General features: G+C 34.5%; 1 protein-coding gene across 1 annotated transcript; it reads left to right on the plus strand.

Annotated features, from left to right (window-relative positions):
- The first annotated feature begins 11373 nt into the window (after nucleotides 1-11373).
- On the plus strand, nucleotides 11374-12986 carry LOC113402068 (sucrose-6-phosphate hydrolase-like). The gene has a single exon (XM_026642190.2). It carries the CDS (start codon nucleotides 11393-11395, stop codon nucleotides 12860-12862), a length of 1470 nt encoding a protein of 489 aa, XP_026497975.1. The 5' UTR covers nucleotides 11374-11392; the 3' UTR covers nucleotides 12863-12986.
- Nucleotides 12987-13795: the final 809 nt, after the last annotated feature.

Here is a 13795-nt window from a genome sequence, read left to right on the forward strand (position 1 = left end):
ACACCTTAAAGAAACCAACCCTTTGATCTGAATTTAATAAAATCCAGCCAAATTGGTTACAAAACAATATCGATCCTTTTGTTAGTAAGCAACGATTCTCGTTTTCGCAAGGATTTTGTTAAAATGTTAACTCATTTTTTTACATTAATATAAACTTATATTATATTTATATAGTAATACAACAGACTACCAATGATCGCTGCACTGCATTGCGCACCGAGCCAGGCATTGCTGTTTAATAACATTTTATATCCGTCCATATCTTTGATGTAATTTATTTAAATATTTCCGAATCTTAAAAAGTTTTAAGTTGCTGATGCTAACAACGTAAATAATGTAATTTTATTTATTTATTTAAGTGTCATACTTAACCTTGGCCATTATATACCGTAAATGAGATCGATACGCAGGCGGGGTCGGAGAGTCCTTAAATTAATAAACTAATTAAAAATAATTATATATTTTTGAAATAATATTTCGTCTTATTGTTAAAACGTCAAAAAACTTGTTCGAGATCTAGCATGTTAACCAGGGACAGACCCAGATGAGTAATTTCCCCCAGATAGTATTATTAATTCAGATTATTATATCGACTAATTTTTCATAAGTTATTTAATAAATACGGCCATTTCCATGCATTTTACTTACCAATGTTGGTGGCGCATTGGCGATGTCAGGGATGGTTAATATTATTTAGGGCGACAATGACTATGTCCGGTGTGACCACATAACATCAGATGCACCATCGGCCCGTCCATCAATTTATAAAATATATTATAATTGTTGAAACGCCAAGTAGTACGAGCAAATAAATAAAGCATTTTACGCTAGGGAAAGAAACGATCGCCGCTAGGCCGTTTCAAATAGAAATATAATTAATACTATTGCGAATATAATTTTTGAAATATAGAAGATGAAAAAAGTTCCGTTGAGTTTCTTTCCGTGTTTTTAGGTCTGAGGGGTTTCTGGAGGGGGGGGGGCTATATCTACCGGTTGGTGGTAAATATTTTCTTGTGAATCGATTAGTAAGTGTAATACTTTTTTATTGAATATATGACATTTGATTAAATCATGTTATTGAACGAATATTTTAAATTAAATATATTCATTTTTATACCGAGATCATATCTATAATGAATATCTCCGCTTCCTCCTCGTAAACCAATAGACGGATTTTGATACGATTTTCACTAATAAAACAAGAGGTTGGTTTTTATATATAATTTGTAAATATTTTACACAAAATGACTCAACTATGACGTCTTATACAACAAAAACTATTTACTTAGGAGATACATTGAAACAATGTATTAGAAAATTGTAGATCTTAAAAAACCTAAAGAAAATTCCGCGATAGTAGGGTAGACTGGGTACGGTTGTGACAGGTTACGGTTGTGACAGTCGCAATATTAGCGAAACCATAAGGAATACGGGGGAGGTGTAAAGGGGAGAGAGGAACGTCGTGCGAGTCTGAACATGTTTCACATTGTTTTATCAGACGACGCGCGACGTTGACGTTAGCAGAGGCCCTCATTACTTTTTAACGGTCAAAAGTAAGTATTTTTATTCGATTTCTTTTAGTGATTGTTGTGATATGTGTACAGATACAGTAATGAATGTTCTTTCTCATTATTAGTTAAACATTAGTGGTTAAATAGCAGTTCTTACTTTATAAGTATGTTATTTAATATTATTATAACTAATCTTCTTTTGTCAAAGAGTACTTTGGGTACGGTTGTGACAATTTTTTAATTTGTTTTTTGCTTTTAGATGCCAAGAAAACGCGTAAGAAAGACGGAAAGAGGGCAATGTGAAATTGTAAAATATGAAGAAGCTTATACCGAAGTGAAACGAGGAACTTCATTACGGAGAGCTGCAGAAATGCACAAAGTTAATCGTATGTCTTTATTACGGTATATTCGAAAACGCGATGAACCCGGCAATGACCACAATAAAGACAGCATCAGCATGGGGTATGTTGCACATAATAAAGTTTTCTCTGAGGAACAAGAACAGCAGCTGTCAAAATATATAACACGTTGTGCTGAAATATATTTTGATTTGTCTCCGAGAGAAGTACGGAAGTTAGCTTTTGAGCTTACTATTAAATATAATCTAAAGCAACCTGCTGCTTGGCTTCAGAATAAGATGGCTGGTGAGGAATGGTTTCGTTCATTCATGAACAGAAATCCATCACTATCTGTTCGTGTAGCTCAAGCTACTAGCCTCTCAAGAGCAACAAGTTTTAATAAAACAAACGTGGAAGCTTTTTACAACAATTTACAAATTGTTTTGGACAGACACACTTATGAGCCACAGGATATATATAATGTAGACGAAACAGGCATAACTACCGTCCATAGACCAGATAAAGTTGTCGCAAGACGTGGCATACGCCAAGTGGGAGCTCTGACGTCAGCTGAACGAGGCACATTGGTCACAGTTACATTTGCAGTAAATGCTTTGGGCAATAGTATACCCCCTTTATTTATATTTCCTCGCGTTCGTTATCACGAACATTTTGTGAGAGACGGGCCTATAGGATCGATAGGAACTGCAAATCCTTCAGGCTGGATGCAAGACGTGTCATTCTTAGTTTTTCTTGAACATTTCAAGAAATTTGCAAATGCTTCTCTAACGCATAGAATCTTACTATTGCTAGATAACCATTCTTCTCACATCCATGTTAATACATTGGATTTTTGTAAAGAAAACGGAATCACTTTGCTTTCATTTCCTCCACACTGTTCGCACAAACTGCAGCCACTGGATAGATCCGTCTTCGGACCCTTAAAAAAAGCAATAAATACTGCTTGTGACGGTTGGATGCGAAGTCACCCTGGAAGAACTATGACCATTTACGACATTCCAAGTATTGTGAAAACTGCAATGCCTCTAGCTTTAACACAAGCGAATATTCAGGCTGGATTTTCTAAAACTGGTATTTACCCTTTTAATCGAAATTTATTCGATGAAATAGATTTTGCTCCCTCTTCAGTAACAGATCGACCAAATCCAGACAATCAACTAAACAATCCTGCAACATGCACTTCTGCAATTGATGATCAAACCCCGAACATACCAAACCCTGATATTAGAGAAAACAATCCAGTTCCTAGCAGTGATATGGCACCGGTGTCACCACTATTAGATTTTTCATTAGACGAAAACTATCTTGGCCCTAATGATGAAACACCACCACTTTCACCTTCCGTATTGGGCGAATTCTCATTTCAATATTTAAATAGCAATGATCAGCCAACTGCGTCATCCTCAGCTACACCACTTATTTTTTCTCCTGATATTGTTCGACCTTTTCCAAAGGCTCCCCTAAGGAAATCAAGAGGTTCCAGAACCAAAAAGTCAACCATATATACAGACACCCCAGAAAAAGAGGCAGTTCGGCAGGAATATGAAGAAAGAGAAAAACGATTGAAGGCTAAACTGATAAAGAAAAACCTGAACAAAGTAAAAGGAAAAAATAAAGGAAAAGGAAAAAACAAAGAGAGAAAACGGAAGACATCACCACCGTCATCAGGTGAAGACGAGTATTTTTGTTTAGTGTGCATTGGTGCATATTCCGATAGTAAGCCTGGTGAAAAATGGATAAAGTGCCAAGGAAAATGTGAGCTCTGGTCACATTTAGAGTGCACTGATGGTAGTCGCCATTACATATGTCATAACTGTGATGACTCTGACTGATGATTGATCTCCAATATATTATTTTTACTACAATATATTATTTTGATTAATAATGAATATTAAATATTATTTTCGTTTGTTATGCTGTATGCTGATACAATATACAAATTGATTTTTTTTTTATTTAGTTAGTATTTTGACGTTTTGTATAATTATAATATTTTAGTTAGGATTTTGTACTGATTGTAATTTAAGACTGATTCATTATAAGCAATCAAATTGCTATATGAGGATTTGTTATAAATATAGATACTAGAGATATAGATTCTAAAGTGCCTTATAAACACTAAAAGTACCTGTGTTACGTAATGGTAATTACTTAAAAAAAGTACATGTTGTGCAATAAAAGTGATTGATGACCATTCTGGTGTATTTTTGAACCTGTCACTACCGACCCCAAGTACTGTCACAACCGCCCCTGGGATGTGGACGGTTGTGACATTTTCTTTTTTTTTTCTAACTTGCTCATGTGAGTTAACCATAGTACTTAGAAATCCATTTTTTGTATTTATACGTAGGTAAAAGTACTCTTTATAAAAAAAAACCTATTTTGTATAGTTTACTACTACACTAGCAAAATTATTGGTTGTCGAATGAAATTTGTCACAACCGTACCCAGTCTACCCTATGTCTCTATCGTTTAAGGTGATCTTTTAATAACTATTTTTATCTATATTAATTAGTAAAAAAGTATCAAGATCGTTTGTTTTATGTATAAATTGCACCCGTGCGATGCGGGGTCGCTAGTACATTATAATAAGATGTAATGTTTACATCGAGTTCACTGATTTAGTCACGTCAACATTTTCTTCAAACCGTAAAAAGACCGTTCATAAAATGTTTCTTTATTGGCACGGTTTATAAGGAACGTTTATGACAAACACAGTGTTCACGTTTCAGTAACAAGATATAAAACCTACTTGAGGTTACAAATCCTATCAAAATCTTCTCCTTCATCAGAGCAGACTGCGCCAACTCTTCACATAAAATATTTAAGTGGCTTGCACTTCTAAAATGTGTTTAAAAATATTCTTTAACCCATCACTCCATTAAAAGCGATGTTGACAAATGCTATAAAAATATATAAAATGCAATTTACACACACACATATTATGACTTGGAAATGATCATACGTGAAGCGTATATACATAATTCTATGATAAGTATATTAAATAAATATAAGCTTATTTACTGAGTCGAATGAGAATTTCGGGTCAGATCAATGATTATTGCCTAGAGAATCTGAGAAGCAGCTGGGAGATAGAATATTGGCACGTTGACGTACTAATTCTCCAGTTGTATGGGATTCAAAAAGAAAAATAGAATAGCATTTTATTGGCCGGATCTAAGGTTTGAACCCAGAACTTTGAGATCTGTGGCCTTATATAGTTACTAGACCGACGAGGCAGTTGTGCATATGCTTTGAAACTCTATTTTCTCAATTTCATATATATTCTATATTTAAAAGATTTATGTACAAGTTTGAAATAGCTTTAAATGGATGACCGACTTTAAATCGCTAAGCAAGTAGTTCTATAATGGTAAAACTTGTTAAGTGTTATCAAAGTCTTAATCTGTTACGGTCGCTAGCTCAGCGCCAGGTTTTAAAGCATAACTTCTTAAAATTTTTCAAAAGTACACTTTTTAGTCTAAGCTATTTGTAAAGATAAAAATAAAAGAAAATGCGTGTATGTTTGTATGCTCGTGAGAAGTTTACTTCCTTGGCGAAATTAAAATCGTTTTTTAACTCCATGCAAATGAAATTAATTACACGTATTTAATTTTAAAAAGCAATTAAATAAGTAACAGCCTTTAAGTGTTCTAATGTTGGGCTATAGCCTCCCTTTTGAGGAGAAGGTTTTAGGAGCTTATTCCACCATGCTGCTCCAATACTGGTTGGTGGGTACATGTGGCAGAATTTCATTGAAATTAGACACATGCAGATTTACTCGCGATGTTTTCATTCACCGACGAGCACGACAATTACAAGCACATAATACAGCCGTAATCTTCTGGGTTTGAATCCGCAATCATTGATTAAGATGCACGCATTCTAACCTCTGGGCCATCTCGGCAATTATTATTCATCACAATGTCGAATAAGATAAGGTATGACATAGTCTATTTCGATTGCCTCGACACTTAATAAACGGCTTAGAAAGCCACTTCATCACGTAGTTTTAGCGTCACCATATGCGCGCGCATCATGAAATCTTTCCCATCATTTAATCATAACGTTCGGCACGTCAGAGGTATAACTTTTAATTTTTTTTAATTCATGTAAACAGTATGTTCAAATATTGGTAAGAGTTACAACTAAAGTTCGCTGCAGCGATAAATCTTCATTTTGTCATCTAATCAAACTGTTAAAACGTACAGCGCTAGAATGCTTATGGAGAATAGCTTTTTCGCGATCAAAACGTCGTAAACGCCGAGTACCGCTAAAATGATGGACACCCTTATGAACTTTCCACTCTTATTCTACCCCTTTCGAGCTGATTAGTCAGTATAATTTCGATAATATATATAAGAAACACGTGTTCCGTACTTCTAAAATGGCCGAGGTACGTCTGTACGTACGTACAAAGGTACGTGAAGGGGTCTTAGGGCGCCTTGATTTATACTAACCTAACATATTTTGTTGACAGTGACATAGTATGAGATTTTCTTATAATACCTTTTTCTTCGGAACTATTACGTGAAAACTTCAATAATCGCATAGGGTTTTATGTGACGCATATTGAGGGTAAATAAATTAGTTCTGCGATGAGCTTCGAGTGTCTTCTTACAGAATAACTCTTCATCTTTATTAAAATCACTGTCGGGTTAAGCGATACATCCGCTTATACTGCCTCAATATATTATTTAATCGCATTCTTCCACGTGTTTCTTGCATCAGCATTGCGAATACATTGTAATCTATCTAATAATAGCAGTCCTAATTAATGTGTTATTTATTTTGATAAGTCTTCTAATTAAAAATAAATGTGTCGTTAGCCTTTGACTCTATCGCAACGTGGACAGGGCTCGAGTAATTGCAGAGATGCCATACCAATAGAAGATATTGTCCATATTATGAGGAATGCTCCATGGAATGATTTGACTTGGTGCCACCTTCGTATTTCCACCATCGCACCCTGGACTGAATTTCATCCCTGGTCCCACCAATGTGCGTGCTCCAAAATCATTCTTTACACACACGTGCAGGTTGTGGAATGATCTTACTCCTGTGATTTACCTGTTGCACTTCATTTGGAAGTTTTAAAATATCGGGAAGGAAGGTTCCTCCTAGGCTGGCAACGTATCAGCATCACTTACGTTGCAGGTGTCCATGGACGACGGTGACCACTTACCATCACGTGGATCTTCTCCTCGATTGCCAATTATAATAAAAAAAATATATTCTAATACGTCTATTTAAAGCCGCTAGGTGATGCGACTGCTTAAAAGAAAGAGACAATTTGATTGGGATGATATATCTTCAAAGCTACAGCACCCTAAAAAGGTGAGTATTTTAAGTATAATATTAATAAAAAACTGAAACACCAATAGTCAGTATTGTGTATAAATACATCAATGCTATCAAACACGTTGAGAAAAAGTACTTTTGATAAAGTAATCTATCGCAGGAAACTGTCATGATACATTATTGTATCCAAATATATTTTTTGTCTATAAAGATAGCAGATCAGAGGACGATTCACCAGTTGTTAAAACAAGTCAATCTTGTTACTTAACTTATTGGCGCCTTTTTTGGTGGTAGGGCTTTGTGTAAGCCCGTTTGGGTAGGTACCACAAAGATAGGTAAATACAAAACTTATATAGATTCTCTAGAAAAAGTACAAATTAAATTTAATGGATCACATTCAATTCAAATGTCACAGTCCGGCTAAATTCAGTCCATTAGAAAGTTCGCCGTACGCTCAGAGATCAAACTTTTATATTTAACCTGTTGAATAATATTATTGATAGCCCTTATTTATTAGGTCGTTCAAAGTTTAATATACTTAAATTTTGTAAGCGAAAATATTATCTTTTTCATTTACTCTGTCCAAAAATATATATGGCCAATATAACTTAAGTTTTAAAGGTAACATTTATATATTGTTAAATCAAAGAATGTTAATTCTTGTTGTGCGATTATTGTTTTTTTATGGTTTTAATTCACTGTTATCAATAGATTAGGTTTTCGATTTTGTAATTTATTGTTTAAATTCTGATTTTAACTATTCTTGTCTTCCTTATTACTTCCTGATTCTTAGTTGTATTCGATATTAGTGGAAACATGATTGGTTTATGTGTTTTTTAATATTACTATTCTATTGTATTATTTATTTGTTCTTTTTTTTTTATAGTAGAGGTGGCAAACGAGCAGGAGGCTCACCTGATGGTAAGTGACTACCACCGCCCATGGACATCTGCAACACCGGGGGGCTTGCAGGTGCGTTGCCGGCCTTTCGGGAAAGAGTTCTGTTTGTTACTGTAAAATAAAAATAAAAAACATCGACCAATGTCTCCAAATGTTGGAAAGTAGCTTCAGACAAATACATGCCCATTGGAATATATATTTATTTTATATGATAATATATAATATTCAATAAGATACATATCTAGGGTTTTATTATATAACAAATCAGATAATATGCCATGTCCATATGTTTAGATAATCCCCCAAGATACTTATCTTTGTAGATATGAACGATAGAATGAGATAAATAAATCTTTTTATTTTATTTAACCGCGCTACTTTCATAAACATCAAGTATTTTCGTAACAGGTCATGGATTTCGATATTTAATTAATAACAAATATCAATATCTATTTATGCTCGATCTTATATGAGGAGTGTGGGCTCAAATCCAGGTGGAACGCTGCCCTAATTGTCTTTATCATTTATGTTAGGAAACCTGAATATTAAGTCGAATGAAATTCAGCTTAAAAAAAAGCTTAAGTTTGACAACATTAATGCTTGATGGTAAATATGCAGTCCAAGATACAAAGAAGATTTTTTTTTATTTCCAACAGGTCACCTGATGGAAAGTGGTCATGCGCCACCAATCTTGGAAACTAAGGAGTTATGTTTCTTGTGCTTTTAATTACACTGGTGGTGGCAGTCTTCGGCACAATTGCTCAACGGTACTGAGTATTGCTTTTTGTTACAATATATGATGAGTGGATGGTTCCAACCGTGTTTGCGCGAAGCCCTACTACCAATATGTTCATTCTAAGATCTCTATTCACTCTTATCATGAAGACACCAGGTGTACTGCACTCGCGAAGCAGAGTGGCATAAACTCCAAATCTTCAACTTTTCAATGAGATGCTTCTGCCACTAGTGGGACATTTACTGACTTATAGGATGTTAACGAATGTCTGACTTATTAAAGAGCATGCTTAATCTATCAAGAAAAATATTAATAATAATTAATATGGATTAGATTGTTCCTTTTACAAAAGTTAAGTGATAAAACTTATTCTATTTATTATTATAGCTACATAAAATTCTTCTCGTAAAAGATGTTTCGTAATATTTCTTTTTTTTTGTCTAAAACAGATGCCAAGAAACTTTTTGAGAGGGTACTTTATTTTATGTGAACATTTCATTGGTTTTATTTGATTTAGAAAAGCAGAAGGATCACCACGGGTTTCGGCTCATTAATTACGTCTCATTCTGTAAAAATTGGTCAATGCAATGAAATGATAAAAAGAAGAAGCTTTGTACGTAATATTGAATTATTATTATTTCTCAGAAAGTTACTAAAGCCTGTGTACGAATAACAAAGAAAATTGACTTAGATTATAATTGACTTATATTATTTATTATGCAGGTCTACGCGAATGAAATCTATCCTCAGTTATAGGTCGTTAAAATTAATAATTTTTTAATCGATAACATATTATGTTCGCAAAATTCGTATAATCGAGATATTTCGATATTAAATTTATGAAATTTAATGACATGACAGTTCAACGGGCGGCCATGTTTGGCGTTTACTGGTGCGTTCAGAAAGTGTGTTCCAAATAATAATTTCGTGCAGGCGTATAGTAATTAGATTACGTTTATATTTGTTTAGTATTATTTATTTTACCCGAGCGAAGCCGGGTTTTTATTTGTTCCAAGTCAAGCTCATCTAGCATTTTATATGAGTAGAAGCAAAAGGTAGGTAATAAAGCAGCTAGGCAGTCAGCAGTATTCGTACTATTTTCGATTCCTGGCTTCGGCTCATCGGATTCGCCATTTTCCCTCTAAGTTTCCCTTACATTTACATTCGTCGAGAATTTATATTAAAGTAGTTTATTTCTGCTACGTAAAGAACTCATACATACAGAGAGGGCTCCATATGCGAATAAACTCTAAAAAGATTTTATTATTTTAGAAGATTTTCTTTGATAGTTGAAAGGGTTGACAGGCAAATGGAACAACGGATGATTTTTGTTATTTTTCTGTTATATAAATTTAATTCTTTGTCTTATCTTGTTTCTTCATTGACTATTAATATATTGCCAATTATTTGGAAAGTCTGTTTAACATAGTGTACCTAATTAAATTGAATCTAAAGGCAGCATAGTGTTACGCAATACAACGGACTAGTGCGGAAAATCTAGACTGAATCTAAAAAAAGCCTGCCTGGGCACACTTGTAAATTAGAGTTTTCCATTGATTTTGAGTTTATCGATGTCGACTTTGTTTTATAATATAGTGAATAATATTTACAGATTTCCAGAATTAAATATTTAATTGAAAAACTTGAATTAATAATTTGAAGAATTAGACGCATTAAATAAATATTTAATTAATATTGTAACAGGAAAGATATGTATTTGGTTTTTATTTCAGTTGAATGAATAATAAATAATTGTAGAATATCTTTATTTTATGAACCTTCCTCTGCCCTGTCTTCAAATGAATAAATAGGTTTCAAGCTATTTTTTCATGTGTGCGGCTATACTATGCTAATTTCAACGAACCGGGTATTCTTTTCTCAGGCATTTAGTAAAAAAATCTTGTAATATTTCTGAAATTACTGGTTTTGATGTAATTTAGTTTTTTATATGATAAGTCAGTCGGACAAACAGAATAATATCAACGTTTTTTTTATTACCTTAATATAAAATACGTTCGAGTTCTAAGTGCGAGACAAAAATAGATAACAATTTTCCGGTATTGCACACATCTTTTTCCTTCTTCAACACAAGTTAAGCATATGAAAATTCGGTGATGCTTACCTGGGTTGGAGCTCGGAATCTCCATACCGCAGACATGAATATATTACACGTTCACGTTTTCTAACCACTAGGCCATCACGTCTCGTCGATAAGTACATGAAATTCCAGTGTTTCACATTATAGTTGGTTAGAATTCATTGTTAATTTTTAATATTACAGTTACGTTTTTTAAGCATGCGGAAAATGATTAAGAATTTTGAGCGTAGCCTAAGTCTAAATTTTAATTTCAGGCAGGCAGAATTAAATAATTTAAAAACATACATATATTTTTACTCTATGATTTTACCGAAATATAATGCATAAAATGATTGTTTTAATATACATCGCTACGGGGGATTCTTGTCAAATCATCAGAGATAAAGTGGACACTAAACAAAACACTTAAGATAATCGGTATCTTCGTGATTGTCAGCATCGAGTATATAAATAATGCGGTAAATGTTATGCGTTCATTCATATCAAGATGGCCTTACTACGTAATTGTTCCATCTTCCTGTGTCTCATCGCGCTAACCTATTCGGCATCTGTTGACAATTATGAAAATTCCAAAGTGCAGTTAGAAGAATACATACAGAACAAGAAAAAGGACATCAATCCGAGATTCCGGCCGTTATATCATGTAGTCCCACCCGTGGGATGGATGAACGACCCGAACGGATTCTCGTATCACAATGGTGAATTCCATCTCTTCTACCAATTTTATCCATATGATAGCGTATGGGGCCCGATGCATTGGGGACATTCGAGCAGTCCTGATCTTGTCAACTGGAAAACGCTACCCACAGCATTGCTGCCTGAAAAGGAACAATGTTTCTCTGGAAGTGCTGTGAGCGATGGTGACACGATGATTCTTATGTACACCGGCCATGCCAGCATTGACGTCGAGCCTTATTACAACGAAAGCCAGTATCTAGCATTCAGCGACGATGGAATCAATTTCCACAAGTACGAGGGTAACCCGGTTCTACCAAGATCACCGAACGGCTCGCCTGATTTCCGTGACCCAAAAGTATGGAAACGTGGTGACGATTATTACGTTATTATCGGAAGTAAGACTTCGGACAATCGAGGACGAGTACTTCTTTACAAATCGCGGGATATGAAAAATTGGGAGTTTTTAAACGTATTAGGTGAGTCCAATGGAGATCTAGGCTACATGTGGGAATGCCCTGACTTTTTCGAACTAGACGGAAAATTCGTTATTCTTATGTCACCACAAGGAATGGCACCCCAAGGAGACAGGTACAAAAACACCTACCAAAATGGTTACATAATCGGCAGCTTCAATTACGATACCAATGAGTTCGTGCCAGAAGTACCATTCCAGGAAATAGACTACGGACATGACTTCTACGCTGCAACAACGACTGAAGCAAATGGAAAACGTTACGTGGTTGCGTGGTATAGTATGTGGGAAATGGCGCACCCCGAGGACGTTGACGGATGGGCCGGGGCAATGACAATGGTTAGGGAAATGTCTATTGTTAACAATCGCATCTACATGAAACCTGCTGAGGCGATGGTCAACCTGCGCGATGGTGTAGCGGTCGATGGTGATGTAGGATCGTATGAAGTACGGGAGTTCGGAAAAGGGGTTGAAATATTTATTGATAGTGATCTCAACCAGAAAATCGACGTGTTGTTTGATGGTCGCGATGGTGGTGGTAAGGTATGGCTGCGTTGGAATCCAGAGTTTCGCAAAGTTGTTGTAGACAGAGGCGCAAATGATGTGAGGGAAGTATTATGGGAACCTGTTGGATCGCATACCTGGAGAGTCTTCTTGGATTCTAGCAGCATAGAACTTTTCTGCGGAGAGGGTGAAGCAGTTTTCAGCAGTAGAGTGTATCCTCACGGCGGTTGGAGGATGGTCAACGAGAGTCCTCAAGCTCTTCGCGTTAAGGCTTACAATTTAAGAAGAAGCGTACCGGAATAATTTGCCAAGGAAATTGATAACGATTATGCTTATAACGACTTCTGACATTTTTGTAAATATCTAAATTAGTATTTGTTTTACTTTTTTTATGGAACGAAATTTCAATAAATCCTCATTTTTATAACCTGTTTCATTTCTTAAACGTTTACGATAATTATGAAAATCATTACATTATAACTAATAATTTACATTACATTAGAAATAAGTTCAATTACGTTAGAATCAATTGTATTATGATATAATCAAAATGTTGAGGTTAAATCAACGTTTGTTTAACTTAAATAGTCGCTTTTAGATTACCGCACATATCCCTTTGTTCTTTATAAATAGTAGATTTAAATTAAGATTGAGGGCTGTATTCAAATATGTTTTAAAAAAATAATCACTTTGAAACTATTCCAGTTCTTAAAGCTATTTGAAATAGAGTTTATATTACTAGTTTCTGATTTTATCACGGAAGCAAATAAAGATATATAACGTTGCATATTAGTCGGAGTTTGCATAAAATAAATGGAAAAACGTTAATGCAACTGAGATACTTGAAAATTTTAATGCATTGTAAATTTAAAAATTCCGAAATTTACATTTGTACAATTTTATACGGCTATTATTATATAAACGCATTAATGATGCAAACACACTTAAATTAATTTGCTACATAACATGAGTATGATAAAAATATAACCTGAAATATATAACAAAATATTTTTTTATGTTGTAATTTACTTTTACGAGAATTAATAAGATAATAGACGTCTAATTCTTGATGAGATATTGATAGTTCACAAGTGTTTGTGTTATTCCTTGCCCGCTATTTGTATTAGTGACCCAAGGGAATTGTTTGCAATATAGTTGGACCAAGGGGTGGGCCCTGTGGTTTATTAAATTAATCCCGGTAGTTAACAATATGTGAATTATTTTTGGTTTGTAAAC

This window comes from Vanessa tameamea, chromosome 9 (genome assembly GCF_037043105.1).
Source record: "Vanessa tameamea isolate UH-Manoa-2023 chromosome 9, ilVanTame1 primary haplotype, whole genome shotgun sequence".
NCBI lineage: Eukaryota > Metazoa > Arthropoda > Insecta > Lepidoptera > Nymphalidae > Vanessa > Vanessa tameamea.